This window comes from Oryzias latipes, chromosome 1 (genome assembly GCF_002234675.1).
Source record: "Oryzias latipes chromosome 1, ASM223467v1".
In the NCBI taxonomy this organism is placed as follows: Eukaryota; Metazoa; Chordata; class Actinopteri; order Beloniformes; family Adrianichthyidae; genus Oryzias; species Oryzias latipes.
In genome coordinates, this window is record NC_019859.2 from 36,539,960 (window position 1) to 36,560,659 (window position 20,700).

General features: G+C 49.1%; 1 protein-coding gene across 8 annotated transcripts in view; it reads left to right on the top strand.

The window, feature by feature from the left end:
- LOC101164133 (gamma-adducin) overlaps nucleotides 1–20,700 on the top strand; it is a 138,527-nt gene that overhangs the window by 110,025 nt on the left and 7,802 nt on the right. For 5 of the 8 annotated variants that reach the window (XM_023951081.1, XM_023951103.1, XM_023951043.1 and 2 more), the window contains exons 8-15: nucleotides 677–775; nucleotides 863–1,039; nucleotides 2,405–2,656; nucleotides 2,811–2,915; nucleotides 4,121–4,207; nucleotides 11,876–11,899; nucleotides 12,217–12,340; nucleotides 14,396–14,488. In XM_023951081.1, coding sequence (XP_023806849.1) covers nucleotides 677–775; nucleotides 863–1,039; nucleotides 2,405–2,656; nucleotides 2,811–2,915; nucleotides 4,121–4,207; nucleotides 11,876–11,899; nucleotides 12,217–12,340; nucleotides 14,396–14,488 — 961 coding nt within the window. The remainder of the gene's footprint in view (nucleotides 1–676; nucleotides 776–862; nucleotides 1,040–2,404; nucleotides 2,657–2,810; nucleotides 2,916–4,120; nucleotides 4,208–11,875; nucleotides 11,900–12,216; nucleotides 12,341–14,395; nucleotides 14,489–20,700) is intronic. The other 3 variants (XM_023951193.1, XM_023951160.1, XM_023951210.1) reach the window with 3 other exon arrangements.

Below are 20,700 nucleotides of genomic sequence, written 5' to 3' on the forward strand. Positions count from 1 at the left end.
CCGTTTAGTATGTTGCTGCAAATGGCTTCATCTCTTTGGAACTGTATTGACAGGGTTAGCGTTGACCTTTGACCTTTGTGTAAGGCCCCGGCCTTGCAGTCATGATACCTGCTGCTGTCGTAGAAACATCGTCATGAAACAAGCGTCTACGTCCGGTTGTGCCGTTGAAGCAGCAGCCAGCGGGCATGCGGCCCTCCCCAATGTGCAAACTCCGCCCTTCTGTCTACATCAGCAGTGCATTGCGCCCCCTTGTGGTTATATTTCACAGAACCATGAAAGACGTGTTTGGTTGAACTTCATATAATGGTTAGGATTCTGATTGGCACGTTGGGAAACACTGATATAGTCTTTTAAAAATGGGTTACAAATCTAAACCGTTTTTGTTCTCTCTTCAGTCAAACGACCATATTTGGGAAATTCCTCTCAAATCTTACATTTTAAGGAGAAATCTGCTTTGAAGCTGTTTCTTTCACTCTAAAACCTTTTCCTTGAAGTTAAATGATGAACTTTTAACGAAGAATGGTGAATATTTGCGATACTTTTATTCTTCTTCTCAGCTTCCTGTTCAGTGATGCTGGTTTTTGAGGTCGTGACCCAGACAGAAGGCGGGGCTCCCACAGGGCACAGCCTGGTTGGTGTTCCTGCTCTTCTTGACTCGTTCTCCCGTGTGTTTCAGGTTCTGGTGTTGAGGAACCACGGCGTGGTCGCTCTGGGGGAGACCATGGAGGAGGCCTTTCATTACATCTACAACGCCCAGTACGCCTGTGAGATCCAGGTGCGCTCCGGCTCCCAGAGGACGGTCTTCCTAACCCGACCCAGAATGCAACAGCTTGTGCTTTTGTGCCCCCCCCCCCTCGTTTAGGTGAATGCCATCTCGTGTGCTGGAGGGGTGGAGAACCTCATAGTGCTGGACCAGGAGAAGTACAGATCGCGGGTGTTCGCCGTGGCCTCGGCGGCGGCGATCAACATGGCCGGTCAGTACAGATGGAAGATCGGCGAGCTGGAGTTCGAGTCCCTGATGAGAATGTTGGATAATCTGGTGAGGATCACATGACGGCTGTTGATGTACATTTAAAAACAGATCTGTTTCCATGTCCACATTTGTGACGACTGATTGGATTGGTTTAAATTGTTTTATTTATGTGAAAAAATCCTGAAAATCTGTTGAATGTTTGAAAAGTGAAGAGTCTGCTGTTTGCTCTGCAGGAACTTTATAAATGTCCCCTAAACATCTCTAACATAATAAATGTTCTTTTTGTTCCATAAATGTGAATTTGACCAGATTGTCGTGTTTCTTTAAGGATAATTTATTATCGCAAATCCAATTTGCACAAAGTCATAGTCAATGGAAACACAGCTAATGTCAAAATTATATTTGAATCCATTTAAATTCAGAAGAAAAATCCATTTTTTTAAATAGTAAATATTTACCTAAAGATAACATGAAGCAGGTAAAATATGATGATTTTTATCTGCAGGTTTCTTCAGCACTTTCTGCAGTAGTCTATGCATAAACGGATGTAAACTACTGATTTCTTTTCATGCTGTTACCGTATTTCCAACATTCACGTTTCCATGGTATCATCAGATCAGAGGGAGACGGGAGCCGCTCTCTCTCCCCTTAAAATGAAAACAACAAGCTTTAAGTTTGACGTCAGGAGAGGAAGACGGAGAGAACGGGGGAGGACTGCAAACCCTAAAGCTTCTCTTAGAGAAGGCGACGCCCATCTCTTCAAAGTTCTGCAGCCGCCTCGTTACTCGTCTGTACTTTGGACCGCGTGTCCAGTGAAGCTGTTGGTGTTGATTCACCAGAGAACAGAACCAAAAACGCTTCATCAGCAAAAATCAGGTGTGTCGTCCTGCTGGGCATCAAACTCCTGTCGTCCTCCTCTCTCCATCCCGCTCTGATGACAGAACAAACTCTGTGAGCTGCTGGATCTGAAATAAAGGGTTCTGGATCCCAAAGGCGGGCCGGAACCGCAGAGACTTCCAGCTGGGAGCTCTGAATGTCGGCGTGGATGTTTCTGGAGGAAAAGTGGCCCCCTCAGCTGGGCGATGGAGCCGGGTCAGGAGGTCGGCTTGACCGCAGAGTTTAGGGGGAAAAGAAAGGAGATCCGTCTGCTGGGGGGGGTGGGGGGGGGGGGGGGGGGGGGTGGAGGTGTGAGAAAATGAGAAAATGAGAGGAAAAAGGTCAGGAGGAAACGAGAGCATGACTGAAGTCTTTGGTGGCAGCAGACCTGCGGTCAGCTTCTCTCCTTTACTGTGAACGGCATTCTGGGTAGAAACTTCCAGCTTTCTCTCCCAACATCACGGACAGCTTTCCTTTGTGATGCCGATCGTTCCTGAGAACTGGTCAGGAGTCTGAATGAACTCTGAACCCCGACTTTTCCTGTGTTTCCCTCAGGGGTACCGGACCGGCTACACCTACAGACACCCCATCGTACGGGACAAGCCGCGGCACAAGAGCGAAGTGGAGATCCCCGCCACCGTCACGGCGTTCACATTCGAAGAGGACGACGACGCCTCTCGACTGCCCTTCAAGTTCCTGCAGCAGCGGCAGCAGAGAGAGAAGACGCGCTGGCTCAACTCGCCCAACAGCTACGCCAAGGTCAGCGTGGAGGGCGGAGACGAGCGCCACCACAGCCGAACCACCACGGTGAGCAGTCGGTGTCTCCACCAATACTGGTGGACGTAGCTCCCAATCATGAAGACCTGCTCAGACCTGAGGACACACCGCCATCTAGTGGCTGAACAGGAAACGGCACATTGACAGAAATGGAAGTTTCCTTTTCCTGCTTCTGTCTCCACAGTGGATGAAGGTGGATGAAAGCGGAACTCCAATCCGGATTGAAGACCCCAACCAGTTTGTGCCGCTCAACACAAACCCTAATGAGGTTCTGGAGAAGAGGAACAAAGTGAGACTCTCCAACTCTCAGTGTTTGTGTCCAGTTTCTGGTTCCATGATCTGACAGCACTTCATGTGAGACCAACGTACCGTCTGGTGACGATGTGAAGACCATCGATCCAGAATCAGATCTTCACACATTTCAAAGGGAAATCTAAGCACAAACGTCAGTTTTATCTGTGAACCGTTCCAAGTCTGGCTCGATTTAGAGACAACAGACAGTTTTTTCTACTCCTAACAGTTTTCTTGAATGTATCTCTGTTTTATTATATTTATTTGGTGGAAACATTTGGGATCTTATTTTAATTTATTTATTTTTGGGCTTCAGCCTGTTGGCTATAAATAAATAGTAAGAATAAAGTATTTGTGTCAGGACGTCTCAAGACACAAATCACAAAGTCCTTCACAATAGAACCCGGTAAAACACAGAATATAAAAAAAATGATGAAAAGCAGTTTTAAAAAGATGTTTTTAGCTGCTTTTTAAAGCAAACACTGAGTCTGCAGCTCTGAGGCTGAGAGGAAGGACGTTCCAGAGGGACGGAGACGCTGCTGCAAAGACTCTGTCACCTTTAAGCAAATAAAACATTGAAATGTTATTTTGAAGAAAAATGGATTCTTCAATGAGAAATTCTGGTCTGTCTTTAAGAGGATTGTGGTCTAGAAATAAGGATCCTTGGACTTTTTAAGCACTTAAAATAAGCTTTATTTGAGGGGAAAATTTTAAATTTTTTAATTTTAAAATACCAAATACCCTGCTCTAAACACGCTTATTTTAAGACCAATGACCAAAATAACATACCTAAAAGTGAGTGTTTAGAGCCAATGTATAGGTTTCATTTGGACATTACAACTTTAAAGATAAATTCTACTTTTTTTTCTTACTAATGAAGGAAAGGCGTCTATATTCTCTGGTTTAACTTGAGAAGGAGACGTTTTCCAGTCGGGCAGCTCTTCGTTTCTGCAGACTTTGGTCTGGCTGCAGGAGAAGACTGCATGCATGTAAATCTACAGTCCTCTTTGACCCACATGTTCAAGGAAAGAAAAGACCTTTGACCTCTCACCTTTGGAAAGGGGAAGTGCTTTTATTAGTGAACTCTGTAAATCTTCCAACTGCACCTCTAGAGGTTCTGCTCGCTAAAGAAGGTTTTCGGCGTCTCATCATCACAGCGACCCGCCTCCCTGAACTTTCACCTTTTTTCTGCTCCTGTTTCAGATCCGGGAGCAGAACCGGTTTGATGTCATGACGTCTGGGCCGCGCTCCCAGCACCTGGCGGGCATCCCTGTTGATGAACCGCGGCGGGTAAGAAAGATCCTCCATTCTTTGTTCGGTTCTGTTCTGGTTTTGCTCGTTTCTGTTCATCAGCAAACAAAAGAAACTTTAGGATTCAATGAAATCCCTTCAGGTTTTTTCCAAATAGTGGAGTTTGTATCTTACTTGGAGCCTCTGTCAGACTGGTGGGGGCTCAGGTGACCCCCCCTGGTGTGTTTGGGGTCCATAGGTGGATTCTGCCCGTGTGGCGTTCGTTCATTCCCCAGGAGCACCGAGGGGAAAAAAACATCTTTGAGTCCGAGTCCTTCCTTTTAACTAAAACTCTAACCACTGAGAGCTGGACTGAGAGACTCCGCCCCCCTGGCGTTCCAAACAGGAAGTGGTTCCAAGAAGCCAAATCCCACAGACGTCTCTAGAGAAACACACGGCTGTTCCTCAGTCGTTCTGTTGGTCAGAAGAACCGTTCTGGATCTGAAACCTTTTTCTTCAGAATCCTCTTTTATCTTCATGATATTTTTTCTGTAGTTTAAGTTCTTCAAGTTATAAACTGACCAATCAGAGGCCTAAATAAAAGTAGGTGGAGCCTGCTGCCCCCCATGTCCAACGTTCAAAACCTTTGATTGACTGCTTTGAAGTGGTGGGGGCGTGGCCTTCCAACAAGCTCACTCCTATAGTGGGGAGAGTGGTTGCCATAGAAACGACGATCCAGACCGACTCGGACCAATGGCTGCCGACTGACGTCGTGTGGTTCCAACATGGCGGCGAAGCAACAGCGACTAAATTAACTTCATTTGGTCGGAGCTGGATGGAAACCATGTGACGTCACTCCGACTCCGATCCGGTCGATGACGTAAATAACGTCACATCGTCACAGAAATGCTGGCTCCACGGCAAACCGGACCTGACTCGGTCGAGACCGCCTCTCTGTGAAGTGAAGACTCCAAAAGGTGCTGCAGATGCTGTTGCTGTTTAGAAACTAATTAGTTCTGTCCGTCAGAAAAAGGTCATGAAGCCGTTTCTGAAGCTTCGCTTCTCCAGTGAACCTCAGAGATCCTGAATGTAAAACCATGGAACAGTGGGGACCCCCCCCCCAGGATCCAGATCACCTCAACATTAACATGCAAAGACCTGCAGGTCTCCTGCTTCGGTTAGGACGGCGTTCAGGACTCCCACTGTGAGACTGAGATTCACTGCTGAGCAAAAACCAGACAAAGACCCCACGAGTCCTTCAAGCTATCGCCCCATTTCTTTAATTAATGCAGATGTAAAAATTATCTGCAAAGCACTAGCACAGAGAATAGAAAAAGTCACTCCTCACATAATTGACTTTGATCAAACTGGATTCATCAAAGGCAGACACTCGGATGACAATGCCCGCAGACTCGTTAACATAATAGACTTTGCCACCATCAAAAACCAGGAAATGACTATACTATCACTGGATGCTGAAAAAGCCTTTGATAGAGTAAATTGGAAGTTCCTCATTGCTGCCCTCCATAAGTTTGGGTTTGGAGAATCATTCATCAATTGGATCAAAATATTATATCACAACCCCAATGCATCAGTTAGAACTAATAAACAGACTTCCAACAGGTTTTTTCTTGGAAGAGGAACTAGACAGGGTTGCCCACTCTCCCCCTCGCTTTTTGCAATATTTATCGAGCCTCTAGCTGCAGCAATAAGACAGAATGAGAGTATTAAAGGAATTAAAACCAAACACAGCCATCATAAAATTAGTCTCTATGCAGATGACATATTACTGTTTTTAAGTAATATACATTCTGTTAATGAAACGGCAACAATCATTAATGAATTCTCTTCTATATCAGACTATTCCATTAATTGGAATAAATCTGTTTTATTACCACTGAACAGTAATGCGGAGCAAGGACTCACAATACCAGTTAAATCAGGCAATATAAAATATCTAGGTATTTATTTTTCCCCCAAAATATCAGAACTGGTGCTGCTAAACTACACCCCATTACTGAAAAACATACAGGACGACCTAACACGCTGGACCAACCTGCCTTTGTCCCTTATGGGCAAGGTAGCCACGGTTAAAATGAAAATCTTACCCAAAGTTAATTATCTCTTCTCAATGATTCCCACACAACCGCCATTAAAATGGTTCAAAACATTAGACTCATCCATATCAAGCTTTCTATGGAACAATAAACCTGCAAGAATTAGTCTAAAAACTTTAAAATCTGCAAAAAGCTGTGGAGGATTAGAATTACCTAACTTCCACAATTACTTTCTTGCAAATAGATTACAATACATCTTAAAATGGTTAAAAAATAATCCAGAAACCAACTCATGGTTAGACTTGGAACAGGCGTTATGTGGAAAGATCAACCTGTCAGATCTTCCATTTATTAGTCAAATAGTTAAAAAACAGGATTGTTTCAAAAGTATTAAAATAAATGCCACTTTAACAGCCTGGTGGGAATTTCTCAAAATATCAAAATCATCAATTCAACCGTGCAAAATGACACCCATCTGGAACAACCCAGACATCCTCATAAACAAAAAAATTATCCACTTCCCAGCTTGGCAAGCAGGGGGCATAAAACAACTAGAGCACATAATTATTGATAGAAGATTCATAACTCCCCAGGAACTTCAAGACAAACATGGAATATATAACTTCTTGGAATATCAGCAACTTAAATCAATTATTACTAAAAAGTTTAAATACAGAGACAACGATTTAAAGCTACCAGATGTAGTTACCACTCTGATCAATTTCTCAATGAATAAAACTCTCTCCAAAATATACAAACTTTTATGTAATTTAGATAACAATATTTCACTTCCGACAACAAAATGGGATGCGGATTTGAGCATCAGCACAGATGAAAGTTTTTGGTCAGAACTTTGTCTAAACACCTTTAAAATGACAAAAAATCCAAATCTGCAGCTAATCCATTTCAAAACTCTTCACAGAATTTACTACACTGGACAGAGGATGTTCAAGATGGGTCTCAGTAACTCAGACATTTGTCAGCACTGTGACAGTAATCTACCCGACAATTACATGCATGCACTATGGTTCTGCACGCCTGTCCAGGCTCTCTGGCAGCAGGTATGTGCCGATCTATCAGTCTGGCTTAAGGTTTCAATCACAGCTTCACCGTCACTTTGTGTGCTTGGTGACATGAGTGCCATCGATGTGGAAGGAGGATTAGGCTCTATCATTTTCATAACTCTTTGCATTGCTAAAAAAACTATTTTAATAAATTGGAAAAGCAAAAAAAATATAAATATAAGTCAACACAGAAATCTGCTGCTTGATCATATCAGCTTGGAAAAAATGTCAGCCCAAGGTTCAAGTAACTTTGAAAGAATTCGGTCTCTCTGGTCTCCCATAGCTAACTCCGTGACTTAGGGGGTGGGGGGGGCATGGTCGTCGCTGCTCCTTGCCCTTCTGCCGTGGGCCGGGGTGGGGGTCGGGGCCTCCGGTGCCTGGCCGGGGGTGGTGGGGGCTCCGTTGGTCGGGGGGTCGGGTCCGGCGCCTGGGTGGGGCGGCCTGGGGCGCTGCGTGGTCCTCTGGGCTTGGGTGTGGGGGTGCGTGGTGGGGGGGGTGGGGTGGTGGTCTGGCTTGGCTTGGGGGGGTGGTCCCTTTGCCTGTGCTGGGGGGGGTTGGCGGGGGGCGCTGCTCGGGGGGGGGGGGGCCAGCGGCGCTGGATGGGCTTCCCGTCTACACCTGGGGCTGGGATCGGCCCTTCCCTGGCTCTGGGGCGGGACGGGACAACCCTCTTGGGGCCCCCGGTCGCTCTGGGTGTCATCCGCTTCGGCTGCGGGGTCTGGGGGTGGGGTGGGGTGGGGGTCTTGTCGGCCCTGTCCTGTGGGGGGGCATTCTGGGGGAGGGGGGGGGCCACTATTGGTACGGGGCAGGGGGGGTTGACGGGTCGGGGTCTCCGCTGAGGCCATCGGCGGTTTCCCCGGCCGGTTGGCTGCCTCGGTCCCGTCGAGGCCTGACCAGAGCTCTTCTAGGGCCGGCGTTTGGGGGTGGGGGCCTGGGCTTGCTCCGGGGGGGGGCGGCGCTTTCTGGCTCCCCTCTCTCTGTGTGGGGGTGGTGGTGCTGGGCCTGGGGTGTCTGCGCCTCCGGGGGTGGGGCCCCGGGGCTGGGTGGGCCTGGCCCCCTTGCTGGGGGGGGGGGCGGGGGACGGCTGTTTGACCACCGGGGGACAGTCTATCATCTGTCCCCAACTTACCCCCTTCCTCATATAACCTCATAATAGGGTGAGGGGGTGGGGGGCTTAGCCTGCGATGAGCCTTGGGGGGGGGGGGTTTACTAGGCAGTGACCCCCCTCCTGTGGTTGCCGTATGGAGTGGGCCCCCCCTCTTTCGGTTTTATTTGCACCTTAGACATGTAGGGCCCTTGGTAGGGGGGGTGCTTGGACATCACTGCCAGCAAGCAGCGGATATCCTCCTAGCACCCTACCCGCCAATTTTAACCGCACCTTAGACATTTAGGGCCCCTTGGTGGGGAGGGTGAGGGGACGTCACTGTGAGTAATCAGGAGACGTCCCCTTAGTGCCCTACCCGCCAATTTTAACCGCACCCCCCTTAGTACACACACCCCTCCCCCCTCAATATATACATCCCAACATAAACACACACACATGCACACACACACTCTCTCAAACACACATACACGCACACACATTTTGCAAGGAAGGTGGGACCTAGGACCATCTGTCCCCTGCCTCTTCCCTGGTGGGGGGTACGGGCCCCTTTGCAACGGCGGCTGTGTCCCCGGGGTGCTGGCTTCCTGGGCCCGGCGGTGCTCTCTCCGCGCGGTGGGGGGGTTCACATTACATCTGAGCCGGGGGTGTTCGTGTCCCTGGGGGGTGGGTTCTGGTCCTTGCTCCTGAGTGCTGGGCCCCGCCAAATTTCCAACTGTGGCCGAGCCTGGTCGGGCCATATTTACAACACCCCTTGTGGGCCCTCTTTTTTCCCCGGGGTTCCCCCCTCCTGGGCGGGGGCGGCGGGCCCCTGCCTCGCTCCTCCCTGGACCAACCGTTGGCCGGGCGGATGGCTGCCTGGAGTGCGGAGTGGGTCTCCCTTGGGGGGTCCTGGCCCGTACCTGGGGTTGGGGCGGGGGGATGCCCGGAACTCCTGGGTGGTGGTGGGGTGCTCGTCTGGGGCTGTGGGCGTCCTTCTCCGGTGGGGCCCTGCGTTGGGTTCTCCCGGCGCGGCGGGGGGGCTGCTCTCCTGGTTGGGCTGGGGCGGCGCCCTCTTTCCCTCCGTGCCTCCCTGCTCTCTGGCTCTGGGGGCCTTGCGGCGGCCCTGCTGGCCCTGGCCTGGGTGGCGGGCTTGGTCGCCCGGGCGGCGGTTGTTCCCTGCCGGTTCCCGTGTGGTGTTGGGGGGAATCCGGCTGCCGCTTCTGGTGCGGTGGGGGTCTTGGGGTGGGGATGGCTGGGCACTCTCCCTCCTTCTTTTCACGTTCCACCATCCATTTTAGAAGAACATAAACACTCACCTGAGCACAGGTGTCAGCTCAACAGACTGAATGACTGAAATATTTCACACTAGTTGGTTTTAAGGCATAAGTATGCGTGTGAACACTATCTGTTTTGTGTACATGTCGACAGGTGGACATTTTTGCAACTAACAGGTGTGTTTATAACATTTGAGTGTGCGTGTGGACAGGCTCCGCCCTTTTTTTTTTGTTTGTTTTTTTTTTACATTTGAACCTTACCATAATGATTAACAACCAGTAAACTTGTTGCTTTATGCTGCTTCATGGTCTTATCCCCCTTCCCTTCCTATTATCACCCCCTACCCCCCCTCTCTCTAACGTCCCTCTTTCTTCTTCCCCTCTTTCCTTTTCCGTCCGGTCCAACACCAAAGATTTTCAGACATGTTTGAAATTAATAAAGTTTGGCCTCAATTACAAAAGGGGTTTATTCAGACATACCTTTGGTTTGTCTGAAGATTAATAACCCCTCTTGTTAAAGTAAAATATGTCCAACCCAAGAGGCCCTCAGCTCTCATCTGTCTGCCTAGCTGTTGGACAGGACAAGTTAAAAAAAAAAAAAAAAAAAGAGATTCACTGCTGAGCAAAAGGGATTTGAAGGAACTGACAGACGTCCAGATGACCCCCAAGCAGTCAGAAGGCTGTGTGGGTTCATGAGGCCGCCTCCCACACTCACCACCCACAGTTAGGGCATGATGCACTGATGAAGACCGGTCATACCTGGAGAAACGTGGAAAAAGTCAGAAATGTTCACAGATGGATCAGGAATGAACCACGTTAAAACCACAGAAGTAGGAATAAACACGCTAAGAACACGTAAACCATCGTAGAACATGAACCGTGTGATTATTCTGCTGTTTATCTGTAATTCATCAGTGATTCCTGCATCAATGATGTCATCTGAACGTGATCTGTGCGCCGCATACGTCATCTAAAAGTTCTACATCTGTGGTTCATGCGTGAAAAGTCTGTTAGACAAACGTGGAACGCTCCTGGAAAGACACACATTTCTGTACGCATCTGACAAAAATCACACACAGCTGTGTAGGATCTACGTAATAATTGTGTATAAACTACGGAAAACACACAAAAACTGTGAAATTCCCAACCAAACAAAGATGTTGAACGGCTCAAAACTGAATTCACGTAAAGACCCGTCGGCTGAAACCTTTACAGGTGTCTGCACACAACGACGGACGCAAGAAGCACGCATGAGTGACGTAGATCACGCACGGATCACCAAAGAGCGACTCTTCATACGTGAAACACGGATGCAGGTGCGACACGGCTTTAAACATCTGGCTTAACGATGGCAGCATTTCACAGCAACCATCCAAAACAGTGGTGGCAGTGTGATGGTCTGGGCCGATGCTGCTGGCTTCTGCTCTAAAAGGATTTCTGATGAACCCCCCCCACCTGCAGCAGAATGAAGACCCCCCACACCTGATCCCCAGAAACCCTCAGTGTGGCCTGATTTAAAGCCCATTTTGGTGGTTCTCTTTGTGTAACACTTCAAACTGCGTGGATGAAAACATACAGACAGAAACCTCAGGAGAGGGACGAAGACTTTGTGTGAATTTGTATTTGTATTTATTTATTTAAGGGACAATGCATACAACAAACAGTGTAGAATACTCTAAAGGTAATGAGACACTGTAAATATGCAGGATTGTAGCCTAGGCTAATTTCCATCCTCTGTCCCGTTCTGACCATGGCCAGCCACCTAGAGACTTAAAATAAAATGAGTAAAACAGAGTAAAAATGTACATATATAGCGTAAAATTGCATTAGAAAAATGACATAAAATTAACATAACTCGGATAACATTTAAAACAGTTTCAAATGCATAGTTCCCCAAAATAAAGTCTCTGCAGTGTGAGGACAGCGAGCCGGGAGACAAACCCGTCCACACCTCTGCAAAACCTAAATATCACAAATGGAAGTGAATTATTCTGAACGGTTCACTGAGATCCTGGTCCTTCTTGGTGCTGCTGCTGCTGCTGGCAAACACAAGGTGGCGGCGGTGGCAGCGGCAGCGGCGGCGGCGGCCGTAATGACCTCTGAGTTCAGCAGCGTCTGGGACTCACCACAGCCAGCAGGTGGAGGCGGGTGGGTCAGCAGATCCAGAACTGGACCTGATGGAGCATGAAGAGTTCAGATGTTGTTGAGGAACAGACAGATTTGACTGACGCTGGTTGTTTCTCTTGAAGGAAGACGGGCTTGTAGAAGTTCTGGTAAATATTCTCAGTTCTGGTCCGTTCTTCCTGTGTTTGTCAGTCAGCTGTTGTGCATGTGAACGTGCTTCAGCGGAGACGTTCATCCTTTTTTCACTTCCGTGTCAGACATGATTCTGTGGATTTAGCGTGTTTCCAGCATGAATGTTTGCGTGACCGTCATGACATGATGTCATCATGTTGTGTTTGCATGAGTGGGACATGCGGAGTTGTCATGACTTTTGTTTTCTGTGGACACTGGTTGCATTGTGTCTTTTTGTTCACGTGCACGGGTTTGTGCTCAGCCCTCACGCTGCCTCCTCCTCCTCCCCCCCCAGCCATACGTGCCCACAGAGGAGGAGCAGATGGCTCCTCTGCCCCCCAACCCCTTCAGCGAGCTGTCGGAGAGGGAGCTGGAGGACTACCGCAAGAACGTGGAGCGAAGGACGCTGGGCCTCCCCGGTACGACACACACACCCAAAGACACACACACAGACAAGAAAAAAGTATTGAGCGGCTGCAGACAGATCTGATCAATCATTCATGTGGAAGCTGGAGTTTAGGAGCTCAGAGGGATTCACTCCATCCTGCTGGAGCGGTTTCAGACATGTGACCCGTGCTAAAAACACGCTCGCCTGTTTAGGCCACGGCGAGTTCGGCTGATTGCTGTCTTTTTGTTTCAAACTTTAGCTTTGCTGCCTTCAGCCATGGGGTTGCTTTTTCAGAAACCCCATGGCTGATGCTGCTGATGTTGCCATGTCAACATCTCAGTCTGGGCTGTTTGGGAGAGCCGGCTGGACGTCGTTCTGTGCCGATCAGACGGCGTCTGGATCCCGTTTGGTTCTTGGCGCCGGCGTCAGACGGCCGGCTGGTTAGCGCCGCCTCTGTCCGCTCCCTGACCTGCAGACAGACTGCCTGCTCTCTGGATAAACGTATCTGGGGGTCGTTCTCTGGATCTCCTCTTAGACACCACATCTCTGGACTCTGGTCCCTGATAATCCCGTCAGGCCGCCGCCCTGCTGCCTTAAAGGCCAGAAGGGGAAGCGTGGACAGTAACTAGATAGTGGTGGTGGGTCAGGGCTGCCTAACTGTCCTCGCTTTAAGGGTAGCTGCTTTGATGGGAGATGTGTGTGCATGAGAGCCCGGCGTGACTAAGAGGCAGACTGAACTGACAGCAGGTCTTCACACCCTCCACATGAGCACAGCCCGTTGCTATGACAGTGTGGCCCCCACAGCCCCATGAATCCCCGGTGACCCATCTGGATACAAGCTGGAGTCCGTCTGGAGGGGGCTGTATGCCGGAGCCCCGCCCCAGAAGAGCCTCACGGTGTCAGGGATGGCAAGCCAAGTGTAGATCCGTAAGACGGAGCGTTTCTGCCCACTTTAGCTGCCGGTTCAGACGGACCGATGCCCCACGCTCACATTTGTCCTTCTTAGACTCACCTCAACATTTGGTGCCTTTGGGCCAAACATGCAGACTGGATGTGAACCCTCAACCGAGACAGAGCGGCGTCTGCCGACCCACTGGACATGCGCTGCTCAAAAGAGCAGAACAAACGTGTTTCTGCATGCATCCTGCAGTAAGACCATCCCCTCTGACTAATGAAGACGCTAATGCTACGCTAACGCTTAACACACAGAGAAATTCAGGTATTGAAAAAAAAATAATCTTTTTGCTTCCCTTTACGTCCCAATCTGATCATCTTCTGATGATAGCGTTCCCAGACGTCCCTTAATGATGACGTCATCTGAGTTGTGGGTGGGATTGTTGGCGTGGAGTCAGTTTGCACCCATTTCCCATAATTCCTTTGTTGACACTTTCTCCCACTAGCTTACAGCCCCCCACACCCCCAACCAAACATTAGCGGTGAAACAAAAACAATCAGATCTATCCATCCATCCAGTTCTGATCCAGATTCCAGACCAGGAAAACAAAGACGTTCAAGGATCTGTTTGTCTGCATCAGTAGGGGGCGGGGCTGGGAGCTTGTGGCCCCGCCCAGTGTTTTCTACGTCACAAATACGATCTTTCTAATGTGATTCACAACAATTTTCATAAAGAAATGCTCAGAAACATAAGTTTGAGCTAAATCTTTAAGTCGCTGTTAAACAGCCCAAATCTAGAACAATAAAAACATAACAAACATGTCTGATTTGTTGGATTCTTCCAGTCATACATATGTTTTCAAAATAAAGTAAAATAAAGTTGTATCTTTGTCTTTGCTGGAGCAGATTTTTTCATGTAAAAGTTGTTCAGCGTTGTGGTTTTGGAAAAAGTCGCTGCTCAGCGTATCTGTCTCCTCACTGAGCATGCTCAGCCCTGCAGGAAGCATAAAAGGCAATTTCACAATAAGAGCCCGCTGGTCATCAGACAAGGACGTTGGAAGTGTTAATGGGAAACATCTGTGTGCGTCTCTAACATGTGTGTTTGTGTGTGTTTGCCCCTCCTGCCTTCCCCTCCCACCCCTCAACCTGCTCGCATCCGTCTTGTACCCCCCCTAACAACCCCCCCCCGCAGATGGCGAGCACGAGCTAACCTCTGACGACGGCTCCACGCTTTCTCGGTCTCTGTCTGTCAGCCAGTCTCCACAGAGCACGCCAGCTAAAGAAGGTACCGCCCCCTCCCACCTGAACTGTGGGGCCGGCTGCAGCTTTCTGCCGCCGGCTGCAGTTCTGACGCTGAGTCGGCACTTCTGAGAACACACTTCATCCGCCGTTTTCCTTCTCTCATCCGTGTAATTCCGTTCATGTTTGGGATCATGTGGGCCAAGTCTTGGTTTGTGCCAATTTAGAAAATGACACACACAACACACACACAACGACAACAACAGATGCACAAAACTGCATGGTCCAGAGGGAACCTGACGACATTTCACACCTTGACTCTCAGAGATTCTCATTTATTTACTGTTCACTTTAAAAAACCACAGAAATACAAAACAGAGACTGTCTTTTTTTCCCCTCATGACCCCCTGGAAAGGCTTGTTGATGCCTTCCTGTCTCCACACTGGACTGCTGTCATTCCCTGTATTCTGGGATGGAGCAGTCTCTCCTCGCCGTCTTCAGCTGGTCCAGAATTCAGCTGCCCGTTCCCTAACGGGGACCAGACGGCGTGATGACATCACCCCAATGCTACGCTCTCTCACTGATCACCGGTTTCTTTTAGAAATGTGACTTTTGAGTGTCTACCTGCTCCAGCAGCTCTCTGTCTGACTGCTCTCTGCAGAATCAGGACCCTCGTAGAGCTCTGCCATCTGCACATCAGAGTCCTGTGGCTCCCAGGACTCCATTTGTCATTCTCACATATTTACATCCAAGATGCTCATTGACAGTCTGGAGTTCTGTTCCTCCACGGCTGATGTTTTAGCCTAATGTTATCCCTTTTTCTGGGTCTTTGCAGCCAAGAAAAAAGCACTGACCGCACAGATTAAAGAAATGATGAGCGAGCAGACCCCTAATAATTATCACAACAGTAATAAAGCACACTTAGAAGATAGTCTCAGTCTTGGTGCTGATTTTGCTGGTCGATGACAGCTGGAGTCCCATCAACAGCTGTAGCAGGTTTCAACATGCTAAACGTTTGCTGGTTGCACCAACACGCATCTTCTAAATGTCCTTTTATTACTGTATTACTATCTTGGATGTAAAAATGTGGGAATGACATCAGCCATTATTTTGTCTGGACCCTACTGGAAACACAAATTCATACGATGGTTTAGAGTTTCTCAGGTTTGCGTAGCAGCACTTCTGCCTTCGGCGATCCGGCTGCCGGTTCGAAGACAAAGTTAGTAGTCCGGGTGTCATGGCTAACGAGACTGTGGCAGACCCAGATGCTGGAACCCGGAAGGAATACTCGGCAGGCGAGGAGGATGAGTAGTGATGGATTTAATGGAGTAATGACAGAGTTCCAAGAGAGGATGTTTTTGTGGATGGCTGGAGGGTCTTGGCGGCGAACACCGTGTTTCCAGGAGGATGTCCAGAGGGGCGACGGGGAGGGACCAGAGAGAAGGTGAGTCAGAGTCCAGAGCGTGACAGACGTGGTCGTGATCCTAGGCAGGCAGAGACAAGGCAAGGTTAGGCGAGGCAGATAACACATGGACAAGAATAACGAGCAAGGCCAGAGAGTGCACCGTGGAGTACAACGAACTAGCGTCGAGTACGGGTCCTGGTTCTCCTTAAGAGTCCCCCAGCTGATGATGATGAGGAGGCGCAGCTGGTGTCCTCAGGTGAACCTGATGAGGAGGCGGGGCCCGCAGGGGGTACCATGACAGTACCCCCCCCCCCCCCCCCCCCCAACGACCGCCTCCAGGCGGGCCAGGACGCCGATCGGGGTGCGCCCGAAAAAAGTCGTCGATCACGGCGCGGTCCAATATGAAGGAGCGGGGAATCCAAGACCTCTCCTCCGGGCCGTACCCCTCCCAGTCAACGAGGTACTGGAACCCACGACCCCTGCGTCGGACGTCCAGAACGCGGCTGACAGTATAAACCGGGCCACCATCAATGACCCGGGCGGGCGGTCCAGGTTCGTAAGGAGGGCTCTTGGTGCGGTGATGGTCAGCGATCTGGCGGTTACCCTCCTTAGTCCGGAGAAGAGCTGCCCGAGCCTGGCGCCAAACCTCCTGACAGCGCTGCAGATGGAGTTGGACGGAGGGCACCGCCAGATCGAACTCCTGGGAAGGGAACAAGGGGGGAGAGTAACCCAACAATGCTTCAAATGGTGACATACCCGTGGCTGTGGATGGGTGGTTGTTATGGGCATATTCCACCCACACAAGGTAGTCAGACCAATCTTCCTGGTTCTGAGCCGCAAAGCAGCGTAGGGCCGCCTCCAACTCCTGGTTAGCTCTTTCAGCTTGGCCGTTGGATTGCGGGTGGTAGCCAGAAGAAAGGCTGGTGGAGGCCCCAAGGGCGGAACAGAAAGCCTTCCACACCTGTGAGGTCAATTGTGGACCTCTGTCAGAGACAATGTCAGAGGGTATGCCATGGTGACGGAAGACGAGATTGACAAGGGTGTCGGCAGTTTCAGAGGCAGTAGGTAATTGAGGCAACGGGATGAATTGAGCAGCCTTAGAAAAACGATCAATGACAGTCAAGATAACCGTGAATCCATGAGAGGGGGGCAGACCAGTTACGAAGTCCACGGCGATATGGGACCAAGGTCGACCAGGCGTGGATAGAGGGTGTAAATAGCCGGCAAGTGGTGAGTTTGAAGTTTTGGCCCTGGCACAGGTGGTACAGGCAGCGATATACTGACACACATCTTCAGCCATGGTGGGCCAGTAAAACCGGCGTTTCAGCAGCATGAGTGTCCGACGGACTCCCCCATGGCAGGCGATTTTGGAACTGTGCCCCCACGTGATGACGTCAGATCTGAGTCTGTGGGGAACAAAAAGGGTGCCAGGGGGACAGATAACGGAGTCGGGTTTCTCACCTTGGCACTGTAGCAACCTGGTTTCAACGTCCCAAGTGAGGTTCCCCACGAAGAGAGAGACGGGAAGAATAGGAGAAGCGCTATTGTCATCCGTAGTGTTGTATTTTCTAGACAGGGCGTCAGGCTTGCCGTTCTTGCTCCCGGGGCGATAGGTGATAGTGAACTGGAACCTGTCGAAAAACAAGCACCAACGGGCCTGTCTAGAATTCAGCCTTTTCGCTGAGCGCAGATATGCCAGATTTTTGTGGTCTGTCCACACGATAAACGGTTGTTCAGCCCCCTCCAACCAATGTCTCCACTCTTCCAAAGCCAGCTTGATGGCAAGGAGCTCTCGATTGCCAACATCATAATTTTGTTCTGTTGGACTGAGTTTTCTGGAAAAGAATGCACATGGTTTGAGTTTACCCGAGGCAGATTCCCTCTGGGACAACACAGCCCCCACCCCTGAGTCTGAGGCGTCGACCTCCACGACGAATTGCTTGTGGATATCAGGCTGAATGAGAATGGGTGCAGTGGTGAATAGTTCTTTGAGCTTCCTGAAGGCCGTGTCTGCCGCGGGGTTCCAAACGTAGGGGACCTTGACTGAGGTGAGTTGGGTGAGTGGTGCGGCGATCCCGCTGTAATTACGGATGAATCTCCGATAAAAGTTGGCGAAACCCAGGAACTGTTGTAACTTTTTACGAGATTCAGGAATGCTCCAGTCAGAGACAGCTTGGAGTTTGGAAGGATCTGGCCTGATCTTGCCAGCCTCGAGAATGTATCCCAGGAAAGAAACTGAACTGGCATGAAATTCGCATTTTTTTCGGCTTTCACATAGAGTTTGTTTTCTAATAATCGTTCCAGGACGAGCCTGACGTGGTGACGGTGTTCTGTGGCGTTACTGGAGTAAACGAGTATTTCGTCTAAGTAGACAAACACGAAGCGATTGAGGAAGTCACGCAAAACGTCGTTTACAAGACGTTGGAAAATAGCTGGGGCGTTGGTGAGGCCGAAGGGCATGACGAGATATTCGTCATGCCCAAGGGGGGTATTAAAGGCTGTCTTCCATTCGTCCCCCTCCCGGACTCTAACAAGGTGGTACGCATTACGGAGGTCTAACTTTGAGAATATGTTGGCTTCCTGAACGGAATCGAAGACTGAGTTAATGAGGGGGAGTGAGTACTTATCCTTAACAGTTATGTGATTGAGCTCTCTGTAATCAATACAAGGCCTGAGAGACTTATCTTTTTTTTCGACGAAGAAAAACCCTGCGCCGACAGGGGAGGTGGAGGGCCGAATGTGACAGAGTGCTAAAGCTTCCTGAATGTAGCTTTCCATCGAGAGCTTCTCAGGACTGGATAGATTGAAGAGTCTCCCTTTAGGTAGGGAAACACCATTGAGAAGCTCGATGGCGCAATCATAGGGCCTGTGAGGGGGTAGCGCACAAGCTTTAGACCTACTAAATACTGTTTTGAGATCGTGGTAACATGACGGCACCTTGGAAAGATCTACATCCTCAATTTCCGGAGGGTTGAAAATGGCTGTAGTGGGAAGAGCAGAGTGTAGACAGTTTGCCATGCAATACGTACTCCAGTTAACAATCCGAGAATTAGACCAGTCTATTTGGGGATTGTGAAGGCGTAACCAGGAAAATCCCAGAATGACGGGTGTTTGAGGAGCGGTGGTGACGAAAAACTGGTGGTACTCACGATGGTTCCCAGAAGTAATGAGCTGAATGGGCTCGGTGCGGAATGTTATTTTGGACAGCAATTTTCCCCCTAAACCCGCAGCTTTTACGGGAGTATCCAACGGTTCAACCGGTAATCCAAGTTGACGAACTAAACCAGAGTCAATGAGGCTATGTTCAGCTCCAGAATCAATGAGGGCACTAAGTTCATGAACGGGGTTAAGAAACTTGACAGGAGTAAAAAGAAAAGGCTTGGCATTTCTTTCCGAGAAATCCCCTCGCGACCTGTCGCTTAGCGAGGGGTTTGGGAGTTTAACCGTTTTGGGCAGTGTGAGACAATGTGATCAGGGTCTCCACAATAAAAACACAATCCGTCATTACGGCGCTTAAGTCTTTCTTCCGGGGAAAGCTTCGAGTGCCCAATTTGCATGGGTTCGTCTGCCGGAGTTATAGGTGCTTCGGTAGACGGTTGTTGGGAGAATTGGAGAGAGCGATGGGGAATCTCTGTGGCAGATCGGCGATTAGAATAACTCCGCTCATTTTGCCGTTCCCGGAGTCGTACGTCGGAACGGAGGGCGGCAGTTACAAGCTCCTCAAAGCTATCCGCTTCTGGTTGCATACATAAATGATCCTTTATCCTTTCGTGTAGTGATTGGTAAAAAATACCTTTGAGGGCGATGTCCGGCCAGCCCGATTCGACCGCTAGAATGCGAAAGTCTATGAGGTGGTCACTCACCGGTCGGTTACGCTGCTTGAGGCCGAGTAACCGCCGGGTAGCTTCTTCCTGCTTGCGTGGCTGATCAAACACGAGCCGGAACTCGCCGATAAAACGGTCATAGGGAAGATGTGAAAGTGGATTAGCCACTAGAAAAGCCTGAGCCCACTGGAGTGCTTTGCCGCGGAGAGAATTAACTACCGTATTTTCCGGACTATAAGTCGCACTTTTTTTCATAGTTTGGCAAGGGGTGCGACTTATACTCCGCAGCGACTTATATTAGAAATAAATTGAAATAAATACATTGTTAACCCTCCTGTTATGTTCATTTGTGAGGAACAGAGATGATGTTCCTGGGTCAATTTGTTGTATGAGGTATGTTAAGTGTTAAGAGGATGTTCAGTGACTCAGAGACTCAGCAAACTTTTTTTTACAGTAAGATCTTGAAGGCTAACAAGATAATATTCTATTTTCCAATGATTTCATAGATTCAGAAATGCAATAAAAGTGAAAACTGTTTCTACAAAAACAGGATGAAAACAGAGTATTAGTTGGCCAATGATGCTTCATGAAAGGAATAAATAATTAAGTAAGAGAAAGAATTACTGTGAAATTATTAAACAGTCTGCTATGATTGTGTCATATGAGGTTGTGAAAGTTAAAATGCGACTTATAGTCCAGTGCGACTTATCTGTGTTTTTTTCTACTTTATAATGCATTTTTGGGCTGGTGCGACTTATACTCCGGTGCGACTTATAGTCCGGAAAATACGGTATCAGAGAAATTTTGCGATGATCAGACTGGTAGTACCTGGGGGATTGCTGGAATAATAGCTGGGACTGTAGCAGAAATCCGCTGCATGCCTCTACGTCGCCGTTGTATGGTTCCGGTTGCGCCCAGATGTTTTCCTCGAAGGAGGCGGAAGCGATGTTGGTGAGGTGCTAACAGAAAAGAGGCATCCCATAATGTTAGGAAAACGTTTCCTCCTTTCCGCTTATCTCTGTCACACTT